Source organism: Desmodus rotundus, chromosome 2 (assembly GCF_022682495.2).
Source record: "Desmodus rotundus isolate HL8 chromosome 2, HLdesRot8A.1, whole genome shotgun sequence".
Taxonomy (NCBI): domain Eukaryota; kingdom Metazoa; phylum Chordata; class Mammalia; order Chiroptera; family Phyllostomidae; genus Desmodus; species Desmodus rotundus.
In genome coordinates, this window is record NC_071388.1 from 1,206,797 (window position 1) to 1,226,665 (window position 19,869).

The window sequence follows — 19,869 nt, forward strand, 5'->3', positions numbered from 1 at the left end:
TCTTTGAGAGTGAAACGCACTACCTGGAATGGATTCTACAAAGATCAAGGAGCTGTCTGCTGCGGCGTCCAACCTGGTGCGTCCACACCGCCACGCAGACATCTTCGGTGGCTTCGAGTAGGGGGTTTATCCCTTCCCCAGAAGACCCTCAGACTCCTCACATGGCCATCGCCACTGTGTGGTTTGATGCTTCCGAATCCTTGAAGAGGAGACAAGGTGTTTTATTCTGCAATCAGCAGCCCCTGAGCAGGAGCCCAGGGGATTTCATCCGCACTAATACGGAAGTGACTGAAAGGCCAGGCTGTCGGGGCTTCCGGAGGAGCAGCGGAGTAGTAAGGTGAAGAGGAGCACCTGGGGGTGGCCGCTGTACTGTACCATGAGCACAAGGGTGAGACAAGGATGTCCCAGGGTTTGGGGACAGCTGAGACAGTCTTCCTTCTTTCCAACACAAGCAGCAGCCCCTTGCCTGCTTATCACACAAGATCAAGGACTAGCTGCTTTCTCACGGCTTCTGACACCCACATGAGAAATTTAAACCCACCTACCTCCCCACTCAGTGTGCGGAAAATATGCACCCCCCCCAAAGGAAACGCCACTCAGGGGGGGATATCATGCTGATTCAGGCAAGTTTATTGGGAGTTGGACAGACCAGCCACAGCTTTATCATGGCAAAGGCCGTGAGCACAGGGAAAGTCCCAAAGTGATACACGTGCGGATGTCAAGTTTCTGAAAACATCCCAATACCCATCACCCAGGGCAGGCAGCAGGAGACGGCTTGCAGTTTTCATTTTCTTCCCCAGGATCCTGAAACGTAGCCACTGAGCAGGTGGGGAGCAGGTGGCGAGCAGGTGGGGAGCAGGTGGGAAGCAGGTGATGACCCTGTGATGGGCAGGTGAGGCCTGAAGCAAGGACGGGGTCTTCCTCTCTTCCTCTGGGTTCAGACCGTCAGTAGAGTGCGTAGGGCCAGTACCTCCGGTAGCTGAGGGCCCCACCACAGCCGCCGTAGCCGTAGCCGCAGCCGTAGCCCACGGGCGAGTAGGTGCTGCCGTAGCCGCAGCCCACGCTATAGCCCAGGGGGTAGCCATAGCTGCCCCAGTAGCAGCCTGGGAAGGCGGCCCCGGTGAAGCTGCCACAGTACATAGTGCCGGAGAGCAGGTGCGGGCTCGGGAGCAGGTGCAGAAGCGGGAGGAGGCCTGTCCTCAGTGTGATGGTCCTCAACCTCCCTGCAGCGCTTATATACCCCACTGAGGGGTGTGGCCTGAGGCGCAGGCCCTCCTCATTCTTCTGGTCACCAATTTGCATCACCCAAAAGCTCATTAAGATGCTTGACTCTTGCCTGAGATCTTTACAGTTGCTGAAGGAAGCTCTTCTAGGCAGGACTCCTTCCAACAAATTGTGTCCCCTCCCTCGAAAGGGCACCACGCTGGCTTGAAAGCACCAGAGGGACTCAGAGGCTGGAGCTATAAAGAAGCACAGGTGCCCAGGTGCTGGGGGCGGGAGGAAGAGGGGGGTCATGGGCGGGCCTGACCACTGCCCAGGCCTGGGCTCCCTGAGTCTCCAGGGCAACCCTTGGCTGAAATGCAACAAATCCGTGCTGGACACTGGTGAGTCCATCTCAGAACCGAGGTGTGAGGATGACTCGGTCTGCGAACCCTCTTTCTGGCCATGCGCAGGACAAGGGCGATGAGGCTCCCTGGGAGGGCTCCTCCCATTTTTCTCCTCAGCTTCTAGTTACCCTGTTTAGAAGCTGGTTAAATATTTTACCTTAACCGTAGATTTCACCTGACATCACATTTCTAGACCGCTGCCTCAACTGAGAATCTCGTCATTGTAAAAAAAAAAAGGACTTTGTAAATGACCCTAGAAATCAGTTGTCAAACAAGTAGGATTTGTTGGCCTGATACACTTTTTAAAGTAAATGTTGAAAATAATAACGTAAAAAGCAGAAAAGTGAATGGGAAAATTTACCCTAAATCGTGTGCGTTTTTCTATTAGACTGCGGAAACCAGAGTGCCTGTCAGACCCAACGATCTTGTGAAGGGCCAGGTCACAACAGGACACCAGCATTACTTCACCCCGAGAATGACCGTGGGCCCCGGAAGGGAGGGGAAGCCACTCCTCTCTAAGCAGACAGGTGGTTCTCAGATACAGGTTGAAGGACTGACAAGACCAATCAAGCTAATTTGGGTCAAGCAAGACTGACTGCATTATTCCCAGATACCCGCGTTGGGACTCCCTGGAGTGGCACTTGGCAAAAACTTACAGAAAGCACAGCAAAGGAGGGCACGTGGCACAGAACCAGAACAGAACACGGAGCCGGGAGGGGCCCCTGCAGAAGGGGAGGAGGACCTAGACCAGCCACATTTTACGTGCTGGCCCCCACATTCTGCTCTAGACCCCGAGGGGAGCTTTCTCCCTGTTACGGTGGTGAAGGCGGAGGCTTCTGGGAGCACGCAGAGATCACAGGTTGAATCCAAGGACAAGGGGAGACGAGACGCCTAGAAAAACACAAAACTCGGCCTCATCCTAACCACTAATTGGTTAATCACAGCGGCAGCTGCCCACCGGCTCACCCAGGAGCAGCGCCGACTGGCTGGCCACCCCGTGACTCAGCATTTAAGATCCAAACTCTTCACGTGACTGACAGCTGAGGAATGAGTGGCAGGGGCGTTAAATCAGCTTCACTCTTAAAACACAAAAAGATCCAGCAGCAGATTCCTCCTTAGAGACCATACGGTAACTGACGTTACACCGTTCTTATCCCTCTGCTCCGCCTCGTGAAGACAAAAATCCAGTAACGTTTGGGGAAAAGATAGGCTCAACAAAAAATAGCATTGCACAATGTAAATAGAGGAAAAGGGTTGGAAGTGAAGCCAAAGTTCAGGTATGAGGCTCAGTGTGAACGAGTTTCTCTCCCTCCTGCCACCCATCTAAGAGACTAGCTTCGCCCTCCAGCGCTGTATGGAGCAGTAACGGTGAATAAAAATTAAAATACAATGTCTTTTAAAAACTTAAAGCCCATGTACAGGGTGGAAGCTTGTCTAGAAATTCTACAGAAAACCCTCGCACAAGAATATTTAGGGAAAACCACTATTTATCAACACGTCGCTATCCAGAAACAAAGGGAGTAGCTGGCTGACCCCGAGCTGGGCCTGAGGCAGCACTCGCCTGGCCCAGGTCCCTCCCAGGAGCGGCCGGGCTGTGAGCAGCCGAGGTGCACCCAGCATGGAGAGCCCCCTCTATAACAGGGAATACAGCATTGCAATGTAGAATTAAGTAGTAAACACTTGTTAAAATGTCACGAGGACTCACACCAACATTTAAACACTGCCAAAAATCACGAATGTTACAGAATTTGGAAGAAGCATTTTTACTAGTTAATGGTCCGATCCAGCTCTGTAGTATTTTTCCACAGACTGGCTCTGGCTCCTGCGTTTCCATCCGTGTTCTCCCCACCACATGTCTTGGCCGAACGCCAGGCGCAGATTCACGCCGGGACAGGACCCCGGTCCTGAGCCCTCATGTCACAAGTTCAGGGGACTCAGGAGAAGGGCTGGGACAGAGGTCCCAGAAGCCATCCCCACACAAGGGTGGCTGGAAACAGCTTTGCTGAGGCACAGGGTGACTGCAAACCACACCAGTCTCCCCCACAAACCCAAACTACATGTATCTCCAACACAGCCTCTTCCCCAGCCCCCCCAAACTCGGTGGCCCCTCTAATGCCTCCCAACATTTGGAGAAGCGGGCTGGAGGGACCCGGCAGGAAAATAGCAGCTGTCTAAACCAACCGCTGTTCAAAGGCGTTACTTTTGCAGGTTTCTCCCAAAAACAGGACCCTGTGGCATGAAGGTGCATTCGCGCGCCTGAGACGGCACAGTGCTGGACGGTTGTGAGTTTGGTGACGCCCAGGACCCGTTTCTCTCTCAGCAATGACCTTAAGATGTTATTTAATTGACATTTGGATTTCTCCTTACGTAGACGTCTTTGATTTCAGATGAGGTCTGACATAAAAAGGCAGGGAAAACTCCTGCTCTTTGATTTGCTACAAAGGAGCGGGAAGTGTACTGTGTACAGACTTTGAAAGACGGTCGATGCCAACGCGCGATGAAAGAGTTCTGTCTCCTCAGCTTCGTGGACAAAGTTTTCAGCTTCAAAATATCATCATTCATTAAGAATGACAGAAATTACAGGGACACTTTTAAACGAGTTTTTAAACTATATGCCAGTGGTACCTCTATAAACCCATAATTACCTTCCATTCATCTTTTCAAGCACTTATTTTCACAGACTTTATTGAGTTTCTACTGTGTTCCAGGTACAGCGACACCTTGGCACACCTGTCGGGTGAGGCCCTCCCCCCGGTGAGCTCTGGGAGGTGTTCGGGGCGATGACGGATGACAAACTAGCCAGGGGAGACCAGATTTAACCAGAGCTACAGAGAGGGGACTTTCATGCTTCCAGAACCTGCAGCCAACCCGAGGGAGAGGCTGGCTGAGACCCTCGCTTTCAACACCTTCCTCAGCGTTGCCTTTTGGATACTTCTGCCGGATAATCAGACACTGTGACCTCAAAATATGACTTCCTTTCAGCACAAATGCTACCTTGCATACAAAATGTAATCACTGGTGTCTCGGGCCTGACACGCAGACGTGGCATCTGCTTGTCGATATGAAATTAAGGTTCACGTCCACCCGCAGGAGGATCCGTCTGAATGAGAAGAACCGACACCGCGGAGTCGCTCCCTGGCCCCGAGGCTATGAATCCAGCCTGTCAAACCGCCTGAATCCGTTCCTGTCCGTCAACCCCCTCTTCCCGGTTTCCGGACGCTGCGATTCGCTGCCCACCAGGGACTGGGAGCAGCCTGGGGTTACTAGCTGCCCCGCCAAGCTGGCAGCCAGCAGACTGAGCCAGGCCACGGGCTCCGAGGAGAACCTCCGTTGCCCAGCCTGTCTGCGTCTGGAGGTGGCCTGACTGCTCTGTCCTGTGGGCACTTGCCAGTGTCATTCCAACCTCTCGCTTCTGGTGTCACAGCTCCTCCTGTGACTCTGACCCTCCCATGACCTTCCTAGGACATCTGTGTGACTCCATCAGCTTCAGCCGAGTCCCTCTGTCCACATGAGGAACGTGGTCACGGGGTACAGGGGTTCACCATGAGCAGCTTCGGGGCTCCCTATTCAGCCTGACACACAACCCCATTCAAGCGACCGATCGATGGACCTGCCCTGCCACCACAGCCTCAGAACCAATCAAGGGATCTCCCCCTCCCGAGAGCCTGCTTCCCATAGCCACCGGGTGTACAAAACGCAGATCTGGTCACAAAACACACAAAGCGAGGCACAAACACACACAGACACACAGAACATTTTTCAAAGCCCTAGCTGGTGTGGCTTAGTGGGTTGAGTGCTGGCCTGCGAACCGAAAGGTCCCCAGTTCGATCCCCAGTCAGGGCACATGCCTGGGTTGTGCTTCAGGCCCCCAGTAGGGGGCGTGTGATCAATGTTGCTCTCGCAAATTGCTGTTTCTTTCCTTCTCTTTCGCCCTTCCTTCTCCGCTTCCGGAACTATAAATAAAATCGTTTAAAAAACACTTCAATAGCTTCCCATTGCTTGTAGGGTAAAAATATTTCCTAATCTTTAAACTGACCTAAAAGTCCCCAACTCACTCTGCCTTAGCCTCACTGACGGTCCCTCAGTTCTTCACACGAATCGAGTTTCGTCTCACTCAGCCTTCGCACCCTCTGTGCCCTGCACAAAACCACCTTTCCCGTCTCCCCTCCCTCCCGCCGACCAAGCCTCAGACACCAGTCAGTGCGTCCTCGGGAGGTCTTCAGCCCCATCCGCCACCTCATTAGTCCCCCTCAGCGTGACCGAGGCCACCCCCTGCCTGCGCCCACACTTCTGCCCACCTCTGTCTGTGGGACTGGTGTTGGCCTCACCGACACACCTGCATCCCGGAGACAAAAGCGACGCCCTCGGAGCCTGATGCCCTGGCGCCCCGCTCACTGCAGAGCTCGGTCGGGCGTCGGGAGGTATCGGCAGGATGGACAAAGGAACGAGCAAACGGCGTGAGCCTAGCTGGGCCGCTCGCTCACTGAGGGAGCTCGAGCACATCACTCCTGTGGACCCCACATCGTTCGACGGTAAAATAAAGTGGGTTGACTTCCCGGACTCCCCGCCTCAACCGTGGCAAGAGTCGAACGCAGGGTCACTGCTGAGCCAAGACGGCCACTCAGCCTCGGTCACGGGATCCGGTCCATTAGACGTGAGGCTGCTGTGTCCCGTGCCCCCACTACCGCCCACGCACGAGCTCCCAGCTGCCGTCCTGGCAAAAGCAAGATGCAGGGAGGGGATCGTGGAGCAGAGACATTGACATCTCCACAATAGTTCCAAAAGTGTAGTCTCTGCAAGGATCACTCGGGACTCTTGTCTAAACTCAAAATTCTGAGCTTCGGGAGCTGCCAGGGCTCGGGGCGGGGGCCGAGGAATCTGCATTTTGCACGAGCATCTCAGTGAAGTTGGGGCTTTGGCTGTCCCCTGAGAAATGTGCGGTGTCCTATGGAAAGCTGCCGGAGAAGGTGTCGTCTTCAACAAGTCACGCAGCAAAGCACAAAACGCTGGAGGAGAGAAAGCCTCCACCTTCTTCGCCCGGCTGGGGAACCACAGCTAGTGCAGCATCGGTGTGGGTGATGTCGCTCCCCAGGGCCATCGGCTGTGACTGCCAACATCTTAGTCTGTCATGGCTGGGGGTGCCATCTGGCACCTAAGGGGCATAGACAGGCCAGGGACGCCGCCCCACCACCGACAGGCAGCGCTCCCCAGCCTCTTTGGCACCACGGACCGGTTTCATGGAAGCCTTGGGGTGGTGGGGAATGAGAGGACATGGAGCTCAGGGAAGCTGCACTTCCCTAGCCCCGCTGTGGAATGGGGGGGCGGGGTGCAGAGTTCAGGTGAGCTTCACCCCCGTGCTGTGGCTGGGGTTGGGGAGACGGAAGGCGGAGCTCGGGCGAGCTTTGCTTGCAGCCCAGTTCCTCACAGGCTGTGGACCAGCACGGGTCCATGGCCCGGGGGTTGGGGACCCCTGCTATAAGGCAAAGGACAACCTCCCATCCTCCTCCGCCACCCCCCCCCACCACACAAACCTGCTAGCCCAAAATGTGAATAAAGCCGAGATCAAACGAGTCTGGTCAAAAGTCAAGAGCACATGCAGTCACATAAGATTGACCCCAAAGGGACACGGGCCAGAACTCGCTGACCAAGCCTTGGGGCTAATTTGAGGCACAATTTCAGTAACTTGCTTTCTCAGCGCTTTTGGGGCTAAGCCGCGTTTGCGAGGCTCCCTGGTTGATGATCAGAGGGAGCCCCTAATTACTGAAGTTGGCTATTTGAAGTGGAGCCCGTGGGGTTTGCGTAGAGAACAGTACGGCACCACAGCCACGCCGGCATGCAGCTCAGCTCACCGACTCCCGCCCGCCCCGCAACACCTCGGTGCGTGTCCTGACTGCCGTGGGAAGCAACTCCAAGGGACCTTCTGCGGCTGTGAGTCTCTGTGGGGTGTGAAGGCCACTTGGAGCTTCGACCCCCTGCCCTCACTGGTGCGGAACGGAGCAGCTGAGGGCTATTCCTGTGATGCAGGCAGCGTGAGAGCCAGAGACGGCGCTCGCATACACCTTCAAACACAGGGCGGCCCTGCACGCCGAGTGTGCTGAAAGGGTCGGGATAAGAAGTGACAGTCCCGTGCCAGCTCGGCATGCAGACAGACTCGGTGAGGAGTCTCATTCACTCTCTGGTCGCCCACTGGAAGGCCTGAGGTCCTGTCCTCCTGGTGGCCTGGGAATGACGCTTCACGTCACTGCCCAGTGACAAGCGATGGCAAGCTCGCTCTGCTGGAGGCGTCACTTCCTCAAAGTCTTTGCTGACCAGTCATTCCACATGAAAATAAGTAAATTTAAATGTAGACATCGGGCCCCGGCCAGGTGCTTCAGTGGGTTGGAGCAGCATCCCGGTGCGCCGGGGTTGCAGCTTCAATCTCCGCTCCAGGCACCCACGAGAATCAGCCAGTGAGTGCGTGAGTGGATGCAGCAAGAGGTCGGCGTTTCTCTCCCTCTCTCTCTAAAACTCAATCAACAAATTCAAAAGTGACAAATTCAAAAATTAGGACGTGTATCTTTAAAAATCTTTAAATCTTAAGATTTAAAAATTCAATTTTTTTATTGTTATTCAGTTACAATTGTCCGCATTTTCTCCCCATCCCTCCACCCTATCCCAGCCAATCCCACCTCCCTCCCCCGCCTCCACCCTCCCCCTTGATTTTGTCCATGTGTCCTTTACAGTAGTTCCTGTAAATCCCTCTCCCCACTATCCCCTCCCCACTCCCCTCTGGCTATTGTTACATTGTGCTTAATTTCAATGTCTCTGGTTATATTTTGTTTGGTTTTTTCTTTTGTTGATTATGTTCCAGTTAAAGGTGAGATCATATGGTATTTGTCCCTCACCGCCTGGCTTATTTCACTTAGCATAATGCTCTCCAGTTCCATCCATGCTGTTGCAAAGGGTATAAGCTCCTTCTTTCTCTCTGCTGCGTAGAATTCCATTGTGTAAATGTACCAAGGAGACATACAGAGGGCCCAGAGACATATGGAAAGATGCTCAGCATCACTAGCCATCAGAGAGATGCAAATTAAAACCACAATGAGGTACCATCTCACACCGGTCAGAGTGGCCAACATAAACAAATCAACAAACAAATGTTGGAGAGGATGCAGAAAAAAGGGAACCCTAGTACATTGTTGGTGGGAATGCAGCCTGGTACAGCCACTGTGGAAAACAGTATGGAATTTCCTCAGAAAACTAAAAATGGAACTGCCCTTTGACCTAGCAATTCCACTGCTGGGATTATACCCTACGAACCCTGAAACACCAATCCAAAAGAACCTATGCACCCCAATGTTCATAGCAGCACAATTTACAATAGCCAAGTACTGGAAGCAACCTAAGTGCCTATCAGCAAATGAGTGGATAAAACTTCAAATCTTAAAATCTGAATTTTAAGATTTCTCTGTCTTAAAATTCAAGGTTGTTCATTAGGAAAGTCTTGAAAACTCTGAAGCAGCACTGACATCCTTGGACAGAGAGGCTGCCACACGGGAAGGAGGAGGCATGCCCACACAGCAGATCTCGGAGAGGGACGGGGGACGGGAAGGAAAGAACAGGACACGGTAGCAGCGCGAACATCAGGAGCCTCGGAGGCGAGTCCCCGGGGAGGAGTTGGCGCCTGGGCGGGGAGGGTACTTTGAGAGACCACCGCCACCAGTGCCTGCGGGGGCTCCAGTGAAGGTCCAACACAGTCTGAAGAGCTCCCGTTCACTGACTAGCAGCCCCCCCCACGACTGTAGTGGTTCCCCCGATCCTCAGGGGAAATGAAAACGCAATACAGAGAGTCCTCCTGTAAAGGGCAATGAAGGGTAGGACACAAGCATAGAAACTAGTTTTTAAAACCTTTCCTTTTTCTGCTGAAATTAGCACCATTGCCCTGGCCGGGTGGCTCTGTAGGTGGGAGGACCACTGTCTCATAACTAAAGGCTGTGGGTTCAGCCCCCCTGTCAGGGTGCATACAGCAGGCAACCAATGACGTTTCTCTCTCACATCGATGTTTCTCTCCCTCCCTCTCTCTAAAATCAGTAAACATGACCCCACCCCCGTGAGGATTGAAAACACCAGCACCACCCAGTCTCTGAATCAGGCGCACTTCCTGATAGGACCTATGGGCAGCAGCATGTGGTCCCCCAGAACCTGAAACCTGCCCTGTCCGCTGCAGCAGGGGGATTCAGGTGCTAATCTCTTGGCCTTCAGGGAGAGGTTATCTGGGATGATCTGCGTGGGTCCCTGTAGTGTAAAGGATGCTGGAAGCGACACAGGAAGGCAGGAGGGCCAGAGCCAGAGTCCAGGAGAGAGATTGGAAGACGCTGTTCTTCTACCTTTGAAGATGACAGAAGGGGACACACAGCAGGGGCTGGGGCGGCCCCTAGAATCAGGAGAAGGCGAGGAAATGGATTCTCCTGGAGCCTGCGAAGGAGCACAGCCCGCCTTGATCTGACCTCCACCAATTTTAAACACCTGACCTCGAGAATTTTAAGGGGATGAACTTGTGCCGTTTTAAGCCGCTAACTTTGTAGTGTATCAGTACTGAAGTTCCTAATTTTTCTAATCATACTGTGCTTGTTCTTAGGGTAAGTGGGCATAATGCCTGCAATGTATTCTGAAGTGGATTTGACAATATGTAAATACTCTATATATACGTGATGTTACTATATACATAAACAGTATTGTGTATACAATATATAAAAACAAAGTGAATGGGACAAAATGGAAACATTTAAGAAATTGGCAGGCAGGACTTCTTTGCACTACTACAGCAACTTTTTTGCAGTTTTGAAATTAAGTCAAAATAAAGACTATTGAATAGACAACAAAAAGAACTGTGGCTTTAGAATAGGAAGCAATGTGACGACAGAGCCCGAGCCACCCCCCTACCAGTACCTGCAGCCCCTGGGTCTCCCCGCAGGCAGGTCACGCTACCTCCAGGTAGGGTCAGACCTTCTTCAGCACTAGCTGCCAGGGTAGAGCCCCGCCCACCTCCCCTCTGCACCCTGCCCCTGCCTTCCCGTGGGACTGTGCTCCCCGCGGACAGACCCCGTCGCTGCCCTCCTGCACCAGTTTCCAACGTGCTTTTACCGTGACTGTGTGGACCAGGGGGAACAACTAGAAGGGACATTCATTGGGACAGTTGACTACACAGAAGCACGCACTGTAGACTCTGGTATTGCATCAAGGTTACATCCTCTCGTGTCAGTAACTGTGCTTCCCTTGTTCCTAGGGGAGGTGGGGTCATGGGCGGGTACGGATGTGGGTGTGGGGGTGGGGGTGGGTCCAGATAAACAAGTACATGGGTAGGTGGGGTCGTGGGTGGGTACAGATGTGGGTGTGGGGGCGGGTCCAGATAGACAGGTACATGGGTAGGCAGGTCTTGGTGAAGCCTGTCTTCTACCTGGAGTCCTTGGAAGGAAACGAGTGAGGAATTCTGACTTTGGATGGCCACTCATAGCACAGTAATGGGCATCAAGTAGAAGACTCGTGTCCTCTAAATGGTAAATGCCGAGCGTCGAACTTTGGGGGCAAGGGCTACTTACCTTGCTGTCCCCACATCTAGGACAGCGCTCAGTGCCGTGGCTATTTGGTGGGTGACTCTCTGTCAAAGGTCTGTTTTTCTTCTTTCTTTTGCTTTGTAATCAGTGTATTAAGAACACATTCACACATTTCAAGAATTGCTTAAATTCTGATATCCAGACTTAGGCTCCTAAACCTAGGACTTTCAAACACACGACTGAAGTTAGCCATAATTTGCTGTGCTACCAGCAGTGAACCACAGCCGCTCTGGAGCACGAGTGAATGGTTTAAAGCAAGCCTGTAACGTACCTAAAAACACCTTCCTACCTCACACAGGCAAAGTGCTTCCCCATGTCAAGTTCTCATCTCTCAGCCTCTAAGCCAGCACACTCCAGAAGCCACCCCTCTAAGGCTCATGGTCGAAAGAGAAGGGAAAAATGTGACCAAGGACTGGTACAGTTTTACACATATATTTTCTAATGGCACCCCAGGAGGGAGTGCAATTGGACGAGTGTGAGCCCCCAAGAAGCAGCTTATCAGGGTGAAACCCCCTTCAGCAAGGTGCCGTCTCTATCACCATCCCACAGTGGGGTCACACGGCTTCTTCCAGAACAGCCGAGGACACAGCGCAGAGGTGTCTCGAGTCCCACTCAACACACCTGCCCACACTAACACTTCCCTACAAATTAAGCTTCCTGTCTGACTGCCCGCTAAACACAGAAGGTGAACTTCAGAGCTTACCAACCCGGGGTCACACTCCGAAGTCAGTCTAAGCTATGCCGTGCCCATCGCTGGAATTAGCTGCAAAGCAGGGCCTGCCACACGAAGGGAGATTTTTAATAGTTTTCGCAGGTGTTAAGCTTATCTTGCACACTGAAGGCATCACGCACACGGGAGAGTCAGGCTTGTGCACACTCAGTATGTTCTTCATCTAACTCTGAAAACACCACATAGTTGCGACAGCCAGTCCTGAGCCTGTGGTGCCCACCGCCCTCCCCCCCTCACTCACCACTGCACAGACCAGGCCAGCGGTGCACACTGTTCGCCACCACTGAGAGGCCTGGCCCTGGGTGCCGCCCCAGGGTGACTGCTCGTCAGCCTCCCGTGCGTGTGTCTGCACTGGCATGGTGCCATCTTTCTCCATCTGGACCGAAGTCCACGGCTCTCCCTGCTCCAGTCCCTCAGTCTCCGCTACTTCCTTCCTTGCAGGAGGGAGTGCTTCCAGGAAACGGAGTTTATCAGGAGAGAGAAAGCCCTTCTCGGGAGAGCTGACCTTAAGGGCGATGATTGGGCGGCCCTTTGCACACGGGCTGCGGTGGGTGGGGGTGCCTGCCTTCCTGTAGCATGCACTTGAGGTCTCCACACTTGATGATCTCGCCCAGAGGAGAGGCTTGTCGACGGCCCCTGGTGTCTTCGGGAAGCCACACAAAGCTCTGATCAGCTGTGCGTCCCCACACATGGAAAGGTCTCCTTGCCAAGTGAAAATAGAACAGTCCCTTGGATCTGAAACCATGAGAGTGTCTCCTGGCTCCAGGCCCAGTTCTTGGTCTCCTTCACCGTGGCATGTTCTCTTCTGGACACTTTGCATGCCTCTGTCAACATGAACTTCTGGAATCTTCTCTCGAATGACCTTCCTCCCATGGAAGCTTTTGCTCCTGTCTGCCGGACCGCTCCACTCCCGGCGCCCTGGCCTCCAGGCACAACAGGCTTAGTTTGCTGAACCACACCAGGCCCTGTGGGAAGAGTTCTCGCTTGCACCCCAGCCCCTCGGCCACCAGGACAGCACCTTACTGCTCCTTCCTCACCACCCTGGCCTTCACCTTAATCACCTTCTTTTGCAGAGCTGGTTATCTGGTTGCACCATTACATAAATTTTCTAGGGTTACCAGGAGCTGATGCCCAACACTGATACCTCTCCGTTCCGTCTGCATCCTTCCTCCTCCCCCAGAACATGCGGCCAAGAGCCAAGATGTCCATGGGGGAGCAAAACCGCCCCCGCCCCACCTTCTTTAATGGCCTGTTCCCCTCCTTTACCATATAATCCCCTTTTCTTCACGTCAGAGAGCACTTCGTAAGCTTGAGAAATCTGTTGAAACTTCTCTCCTTCATTTGGATTCTTATCAGGGTGGAGCTTCAAGGCCCGCGTCCTGTAAGCCTTTCTCAATTCTTCCTGGGCGGCATCGGGTTGGAGCCCCAAAACATCATAGTAAATGCTTTCTGTCACCATTTTTGACGGCCAGTGAGCAGGAGGCAGGTGTGGAGGAGCCGGAAGCAGCGCGCTGCTGCGTACAGCTCAGAAAGCCACGGCTCCTCCACTTCTCACTGAGTGTTCTGGAAAGTTCCCTCTCTCGTAGGTTTTTACAGGCCCCAAATTCTTACCACGGGGGCCAAAGCCCAAGAAGGCTTCACACGCATGTGAACAGGCCTTCCGCTAGCCTGTACAATGTTTTGTGCCCACAGAGCAGAGAGGTAACCGCTCGAGTCCACAGAAATGATGGGGCACCTTCTCCGAAACACGCAGGGCACAGTAACTGTTTCATGAATTTGCTTTAACTCTAATGTAAAGGATTTTGCTTTGACGAAGCAGAGACTTCTCCAAAAGCAACACAAGAATCATTTCTAAGTGCAAACTACATATTTCGAGGGCTTTGGGTGGCACCTATTGTTCCGAAGAACACAAGATTCGTTTTTAACACAGCTGCCCGTGCACCCAGAGGAGGAGAAGGGAGAGGCATGTCGCCCGTCTGTGAGAAGGAGGGAGACACTGTGGTTTCTGCTGGTGCCTTCTCTTTATTGACCGGACCTCGGAGCCCAGACATTCGTCACCGAGTACAAGCCGCTGCAGTTCTCCAGCGGCCTCTGGGCTCCGGCCTCTCCAGAGCCGAGTCCTACAGACACCAACATTTAAACACTGACAAAAATCACAAATATTGAACGTGAACTTCAGAGTGGGGACGGAGGGAAAAACTGAAGTGGAACTGTCACGAAGGGAAGGAGGAGAGACACTTTCTCAGCGTTCAGCAGCGGGGAAAGCTTCCCATGCACAGTCAGCATAGAGAAACACTAACAGTTACGTGTATTTCGGTTAAATGTTGGACGGTGTAATAAAATGTTTAAAAACTGAAATCTCAGCGTAAAGGGACAGAAGGTGAGGCCCCACCCTGTCCTCAGGTATAGTCTGGAATCGGAATGAGACTTGATTGAAGTCGCCTGTGACAGGTGGAAACTGGTGAGTTCAAAAGCCCAAAAGCACAGTGAAAGAACCAGAAGAAAAATGTGCGTGCTCAGTAAATTAGGTTTATTAAGAGACCAGCAGCAGAACCCCTTCCTACCCACACCCAATCCGAAACACGTAGATATTGGTGCAGAAGTTAATGGCACGTGAGCTGAGTCACTGAAAGGGACCAACTCCTAGTTTCCCTGCTACAGCCCAGGCCTGTTGGAGAGATGCGCGTCGCGTCCTTTGGCTGCAGGAGTGTCCCCGTGGGGCGCTGACGCCTGGGCGGCTCCCTCGACGTCATCGCAGCCCAGACGTCCAGAAGAAGCCAGCAGAAGGCGGGGGACATCGCTCCCAAGCGCACCGGCGGCAGCAGGAAGAGTGTCGCTGCTCTTCAGGCCGCTCTGAGCCCACGCCCCCCGGAGCCCTGGGCCCTCAGTAGGTGCTGTAGCCGAAGCCGGAGCCCGAGCCCCAAGGCCTGCAGCAGCTGCCGCCGTACCCGCAGCACAGGTTGCTGGCGTTGCTGCCGCCGAAGCTGTAGCCCAGGGAGCCGTAGCCGGTGCATCCGCAGCCGCCTTGGAGCGGGGAGCCCAGGGGCACGACGCAGTTCAGGGGGGTGGCTCGGAAGGTCCTGTGGAAGTTGGTCCCGTAGCAAGGGTAGCCTGGGAAGTAGCTGCCGCAGCAGAAGAAACGCGTCATGGTGGCAGCGGGCGGGGAGGATCCGGTGAGACTGCGAAGGGCAAGATGTACCAGGTGGGAGTGGAGAGCTCCCCAGGCCAAGCGCCTTTTATACCGCGGGCTGGAGGGCGCGCATGCGTGTCTAGACGTCCTCCCGCTCATTTGCATAAATGGCTCCAGTGTGTGCCAATAAAATGCGTATGAAGGGCACACAGACTCCTCGCCCACATTTTTGTTGGCGTTTCTGTTTGCAAAGGAATGTGGCGCATCATCAAAGCCAGGGGCTGTGCTGGACGCACCGCTGATTTCACCCCATCAGGCTAACTGCTCTTCTGAGGGCATCAGAGACTCTTGAAGTCCTGCTGGACAAACCCCTCCCGCTGGCCCAGCTCGGCTGAGAAAGCGCTGGTGTCTGCGGAAATGCCCCTATCGCTTCCTGAAGTTCTCCCCGTCTGTCACTCGGGAACACTGCGTGCCCACCGTGCGTGGGTGCGGGGCTTCTCGTGGAGAAAGACACCTCCATTCAGTTATTCGGAACCAGAGGCAGCGGCTGCAGAGCGCTGGGATGCACCGAATGAATGAATGAATGAATGCTGCTGATCCCTCACTTTGCAGTGGTTCACCTTACGTTGTGTGAATTTCACCTCAATGATACTTTGTTTACATTTTTAAAACACTGCTCGGCAAACCCATCAGAAGTCGTTTTGCAGAGGCAGCAAGAACACCAAGCAACAAGAAGCCTGTGATATCCAAGCGGCAATTTTCATGTATTGCATTTACAAGCATCCTCCGTGTTAACAGGTGTTTTTTTCTGGAGAACATACAGTCAGTGGTCGCAACGCGTCGTGAACTTGGACAAGGTGTCTTGCTGGGAGATGCCACTCTGCGACTGGGCGGAGTGATGCCCTGTCACAAAGCCGCGTCCGGCCAGGCCTGTTTCTTCCTGACTCGCAGTAACACCGCCTGGACGCCGTGATTTGTGGTGAAATGGCATTCGCTGTGACCACGCAGCCCTGACCTCTGCGCACTTGGCCCTGAGCGGCGTTTCTTCTGACGCAGGGCAGACAGAAAGGACCTGAGCTCAGCAAAGCAAAGGTGTTCCGGCTCACGTGCTGAGAAAGCCGCCTCAGGTGAATGAGCGCCCGGGCTCCCCGAGAGCAGGAAGAGGAAACTTCCTGAACACCAGCTCCTGCCTACACCCCCCTTGGTGGGCAGTTCCAGAGCCCAACAGGCAAAACCACCCATTCCGAGCAGACTGGCTCCTGGCCAAGGCCCCGCCCCCACAGACTGTGTCCCAGAGCTGTGGGCAGACCCCTTTCCCTACCTGGGTGTGGTTTCTTTCACTCTACAAACCGAGTCCTTGGAGTTGGCGAAGTCCAAGGGTAAGGGCTGTATGTCCAGAAGCAACAGACTAAAATGACGGGAGACTGTGTCCTCAAGGGTCGAATTGTACAAACTCTGCATAAGCTGGCCCGGGAAACCCCAGGAGGTGTCCGTGAGCAGGAGGGGGCAGAGGCGAGTGTCCTCAGGTAGGTGGGACTTGGCTGGCTCCTGGAGAAATGTCCCTGTGGAGCCCTCGGTGGCAGGTGATTGAGCCTGTAATTTGGCTTAGCTGCCACCAGGGGGCAGTGGTGTGCAGCTGGTCTGAACTGGAACAAAGAGCCTGCTGGAAACCCAGACTTCCAGGCCAGGGGCTCTCCATTCTCCCCCCACCCCGTGAGGCTCTGGGAATCTATGTTTCATTAGTACCTCAGGCGATGCTCCAGAATAAATCAGGCTGCTACTTTCGGGCCCGTCTTTCCTGAGGTTCCAGGGAGTTTGTGTTTGCTGGGCGGCAAGCCGGCCCTCACAGCCTGACCCCTTCCCACGGCCGCCTGACAGATGTGTTTGGGTCTGTCCCAGGTGGCCTGGCCCACTCCACAGGTCACGGAGACCACTGCCCCTGCACACTGCTTCATTCTTCCAGGACACCCCCGCGTGCACAGGGGAGTGGCCGCAGGGCGTCCAGTTGTCCTCCCAGGTGAACCTCCTGCCCTGCTGTGTGACTAGGTTACCCCAAACAAGAGAAGAAGTTGTGAGAAATACCCATACACAGATACACTCTCGTTTGCTTCCATCTTCCAGCCCCCTTCAGCCTGCCCCAGAGCACAGTCAGAGAAGAACCCGAGAGCTTCGCGGCGCTGGCCTCACTTCAAACCTGGTGAACCGCAACTGTGGGAGCAGGGCTTGCCCGGTGCAACTCCCAACCCTCCACCCACACTCCTTGCACCTGCTGCTGGCGTGTGTGCTGGAGGGCGAGCTGGGCACTCTGCCAAGCACTGGGCAAATGGGAGGAGAGTTGTCGCCTCCACTGATGGTGTGGGCACTGGGACTCTTTGATAAGGAAACCGAGACCCAAAGCTGAAGTCGATGGCACCGCGTCCATCCCAGGCAGCCCCGAAGCCACGCCCTCAGCGACTGTGACGCCCCCGAGTCCCCAGGAGTCGAAAGGGCAGCAGTGAATAAACCACCACAGCTCTCGCTGTCCGGGGCCTTGAAGGACACAGAGAGGAAGGGCTGGGTCTGCGGGGCCTGACAAACAGCCAGAAAGCGGTGTGGGTACTGAGCCGGAGGAGGCTGATCTGTCACTGATTCAAGTGGCTGCAACCTGTCCACGTTTCCCCACCTCCGCCGTCACCAGCCACCAGCAGACACAACCCCCACGCTGGTAGGTCGCTCGGCCCCTCTCTGCGCTCCTCCGATGGCACTCTGTCGTCCAGGATTGTTATTTTTGGCTTTTAAAAAAATGTTACTTTTTGTTAAGTGCATTGGGGTGGCGTGGGTTCGCACCGTTATGGAAGGTTCGAGTGTACTATTCCGTAAGACCTTACCATGTACTGCACTGCATGCTCACCACCCAAAGCCGATTATTTTTCTACCATTTCTAGGGAGGCGACTGGAGCAGGGCGGGGGGGGGGAGGGGGGATGCCACTGTTTAGATACAATACCATTTTGATACAATACCATTTCCAGAGCAACTTTCACTCCAATGCTGCCTCCCCCCAAACCCACAGACATGCTTCCCAGAACTGAATTCCAGAAGGGACTTTTCCTAAGGGTCCTTGGAAGGGCTGCGTAGCCACTGCCAATTACATTCATGACGAGGATTGGACGGTACTGCCACATGCTCACACCGTAATGGTGAGTAATAATGTCATCTAAAAATCATATCTTGAGCTCTTTGTCCTCCTTGAGGCAAAACTGCAAGCCATACTAATGAGCAATTTCCACAAGAAAATAGGGAAGGGGCTGGGAGCAGACCTGGGGGTCCCAAAGAGACTGAGAGATGGGGAAGTGGGGTTAGGGGGTGCTAGTCCTGGAGGGCTTCCTGGAGGCAGACAGAGGGAGCTGCCCTCGAGGGGCGTAGGAAGGGCGGGAGCGTCAAGGGTGGAGGTGACAAAAGCTTTGCGGACTTGGGGCTTGAGATGCTGACACCACACAGCCTGACACACAGAAGGCTCACTAAGTGTTTTTTAAAAACATTAATACACTGGTACTAGCTGACTAATTAATAACGTCGAAAGAAAATGGTTCAAATAAAACGATACTGCAGCATCTTTGTGGCAGGCACAGAGAGATGACAGCTTCCCACTGCTGCCCTCTGCAGGCAGCACAGTGCCACTGCAGCACCGCTCTGGACCCTGGGCCCACAGCCAAGTGAGCTTCACACCCGAGTCAGAGAACTTTGAATCACCCGGTGACTCTCTGTCCCTGAGTCTCATGGGGACACCATGGACTGGGGCCAACAGTGTGGTGCCAGGAAGTGCGGGCCCCACAAGCAACCCTGACACACGACCTGGGCGCAGCTCTGTCCGGGCCGAGATTCCTGGAGCTGCCGTCCTGACTCTGCCTGGCTGTCCCTCTCCCTGTGTGCCCCCCCACCCCTGTTCTGTGCCGGGGAGCAGGGCCCGGCTGCAGGCTACGGCAGGAGGTGGGAGAGGGAAGGCGATGGCCGGCCCGGGAGCACAGGGGTTGCGAGTCGGAGCCAGCTGCTGGGCCCAAGAGGCCGGGGTGGACGTTGGGAGTAAGGGATGGGGCAGAAAAGAGTCCAATAAAATGACATTTTAGAACAGAATCTGTGGTAGAGCTTGAGCTGGAATCCGTAGCTTGCCATTAGGGTTTTACTGGACATTTCAGAGGTGAACAGTGGTTCGGAATGGAGGAGCCGGGGTAGGGCTGGGCAGGTCCCCAGGCTGGGTTCCTATGGAAGGAAGGAGTCAGGGGTGGCAGGAGAGGCCGGGCTTCTGCAAAAAGCCACTGATATCGGCTAGCAATGGCATCCAGAGGAGACTGAGGTGACCGGCAAGTGTGCAGGGGGAGGGAGCCGGCCTTCCCTCCTGTGCGACGGTCCCAGGACCCGTCCTGAGTCACAACTGCCAGCTGCAAGCAAGTCTCCACTGGGACAGCACAGTGGCCTGAGTCCTGCGGGGGTGACGGATGGGCTGCTCCAGGGCACCACCTCCGCTGTCACTCCGGGACTCTGGTTTTCTCCTAAGCGTCCACCTCCGTGATGCAATGACAGAAATCAGAGATGGGGACGCTCAGAGCTGGTGGTGGCGTCATTATGGAAGTCTGGACGCAGCCCCCGCATCTGCCAGGAGTGCACGGGCTGGGTGATCTGCGGTGCGTCCGTGCCTTTGGGGGGCACCTCCGCCGTGAACGGGGGACATCTCCATGCACCCACAGGGAGCAGCAGCCGGGTTTACTGACCACGCGACACAGTGCGGGCTCTTTGCATTGTGCTTCATTTGGGGGAAGGAAGGGGGATATGCA

The 19,869-nt window shown here is 54.4% G+C and overlaps 2 protein-coding genes and 1 pseudogene across 2 annotated transcripts; all 3 read right to left on the reverse strand.

The window, feature by feature from the left end:
* Positions 1-617: 617 nt before the first annotated feature.
* KRTAP8-1 (keratin associated protein 8-1) lies at positions 618-1,189 on the reverse strand. The gene has a single exon (XM_045194805.2). The coding sequence runs from the start codon at positions 1,138-1,140 to the stop codon at positions 946-948; it is 195 nt and encodes a 64-aa protein (XP_045050740.1). The 5' UTR covers positions 1,141-1,189; the 3' UTR covers positions 618-945.
* Positions 1,190-9,734: 8,545 nt separating this feature from the next.
* LOC112308654 (dnaJ homolog subfamily A member 1-like) lies at positions 9,735-13,389 on the reverse strand (annotated as a pseudogene).
* A 1,059-nt stretch (positions 13,390-14,448) lies between these two features.
* Positions 14,449-15,124, reverse strand: KRTAP7-1 (keratin associated protein 7-1). Its single transcript, XM_024561064.3, has one exon. It carries the CDS (start codon positions 15,076-15,078, stop codon positions 14,815-14,817), a length of 264 nt encoding a protein of 87 aa, XP_024416832.1. The 5' UTR covers positions 15,079-15,124; the 3' UTR covers positions 14,449-14,814.
* Between the last annotated feature and the right edge of the window lie 4,745 nt (positions 15,125-19,869).

What these genes read in the sequence shown, in the direction of transcription:
- KRTAP8-1 (XM_045194805.2), bottom strand. Translation starts at nt 1,140, where the DNA reads ATGTACTGTGGCAGCTTCACCGGGGCCGCCTTCCCAGGCTGCTACTGG.
- KRTAP7-1 (XM_024561064.3), bottom strand. Translation starts at nt 15,078, where the DNA reads ATGACGCGTTTCTTCTGCTGCGGCAGCTACTTCCCAGGCTACCCTTGC.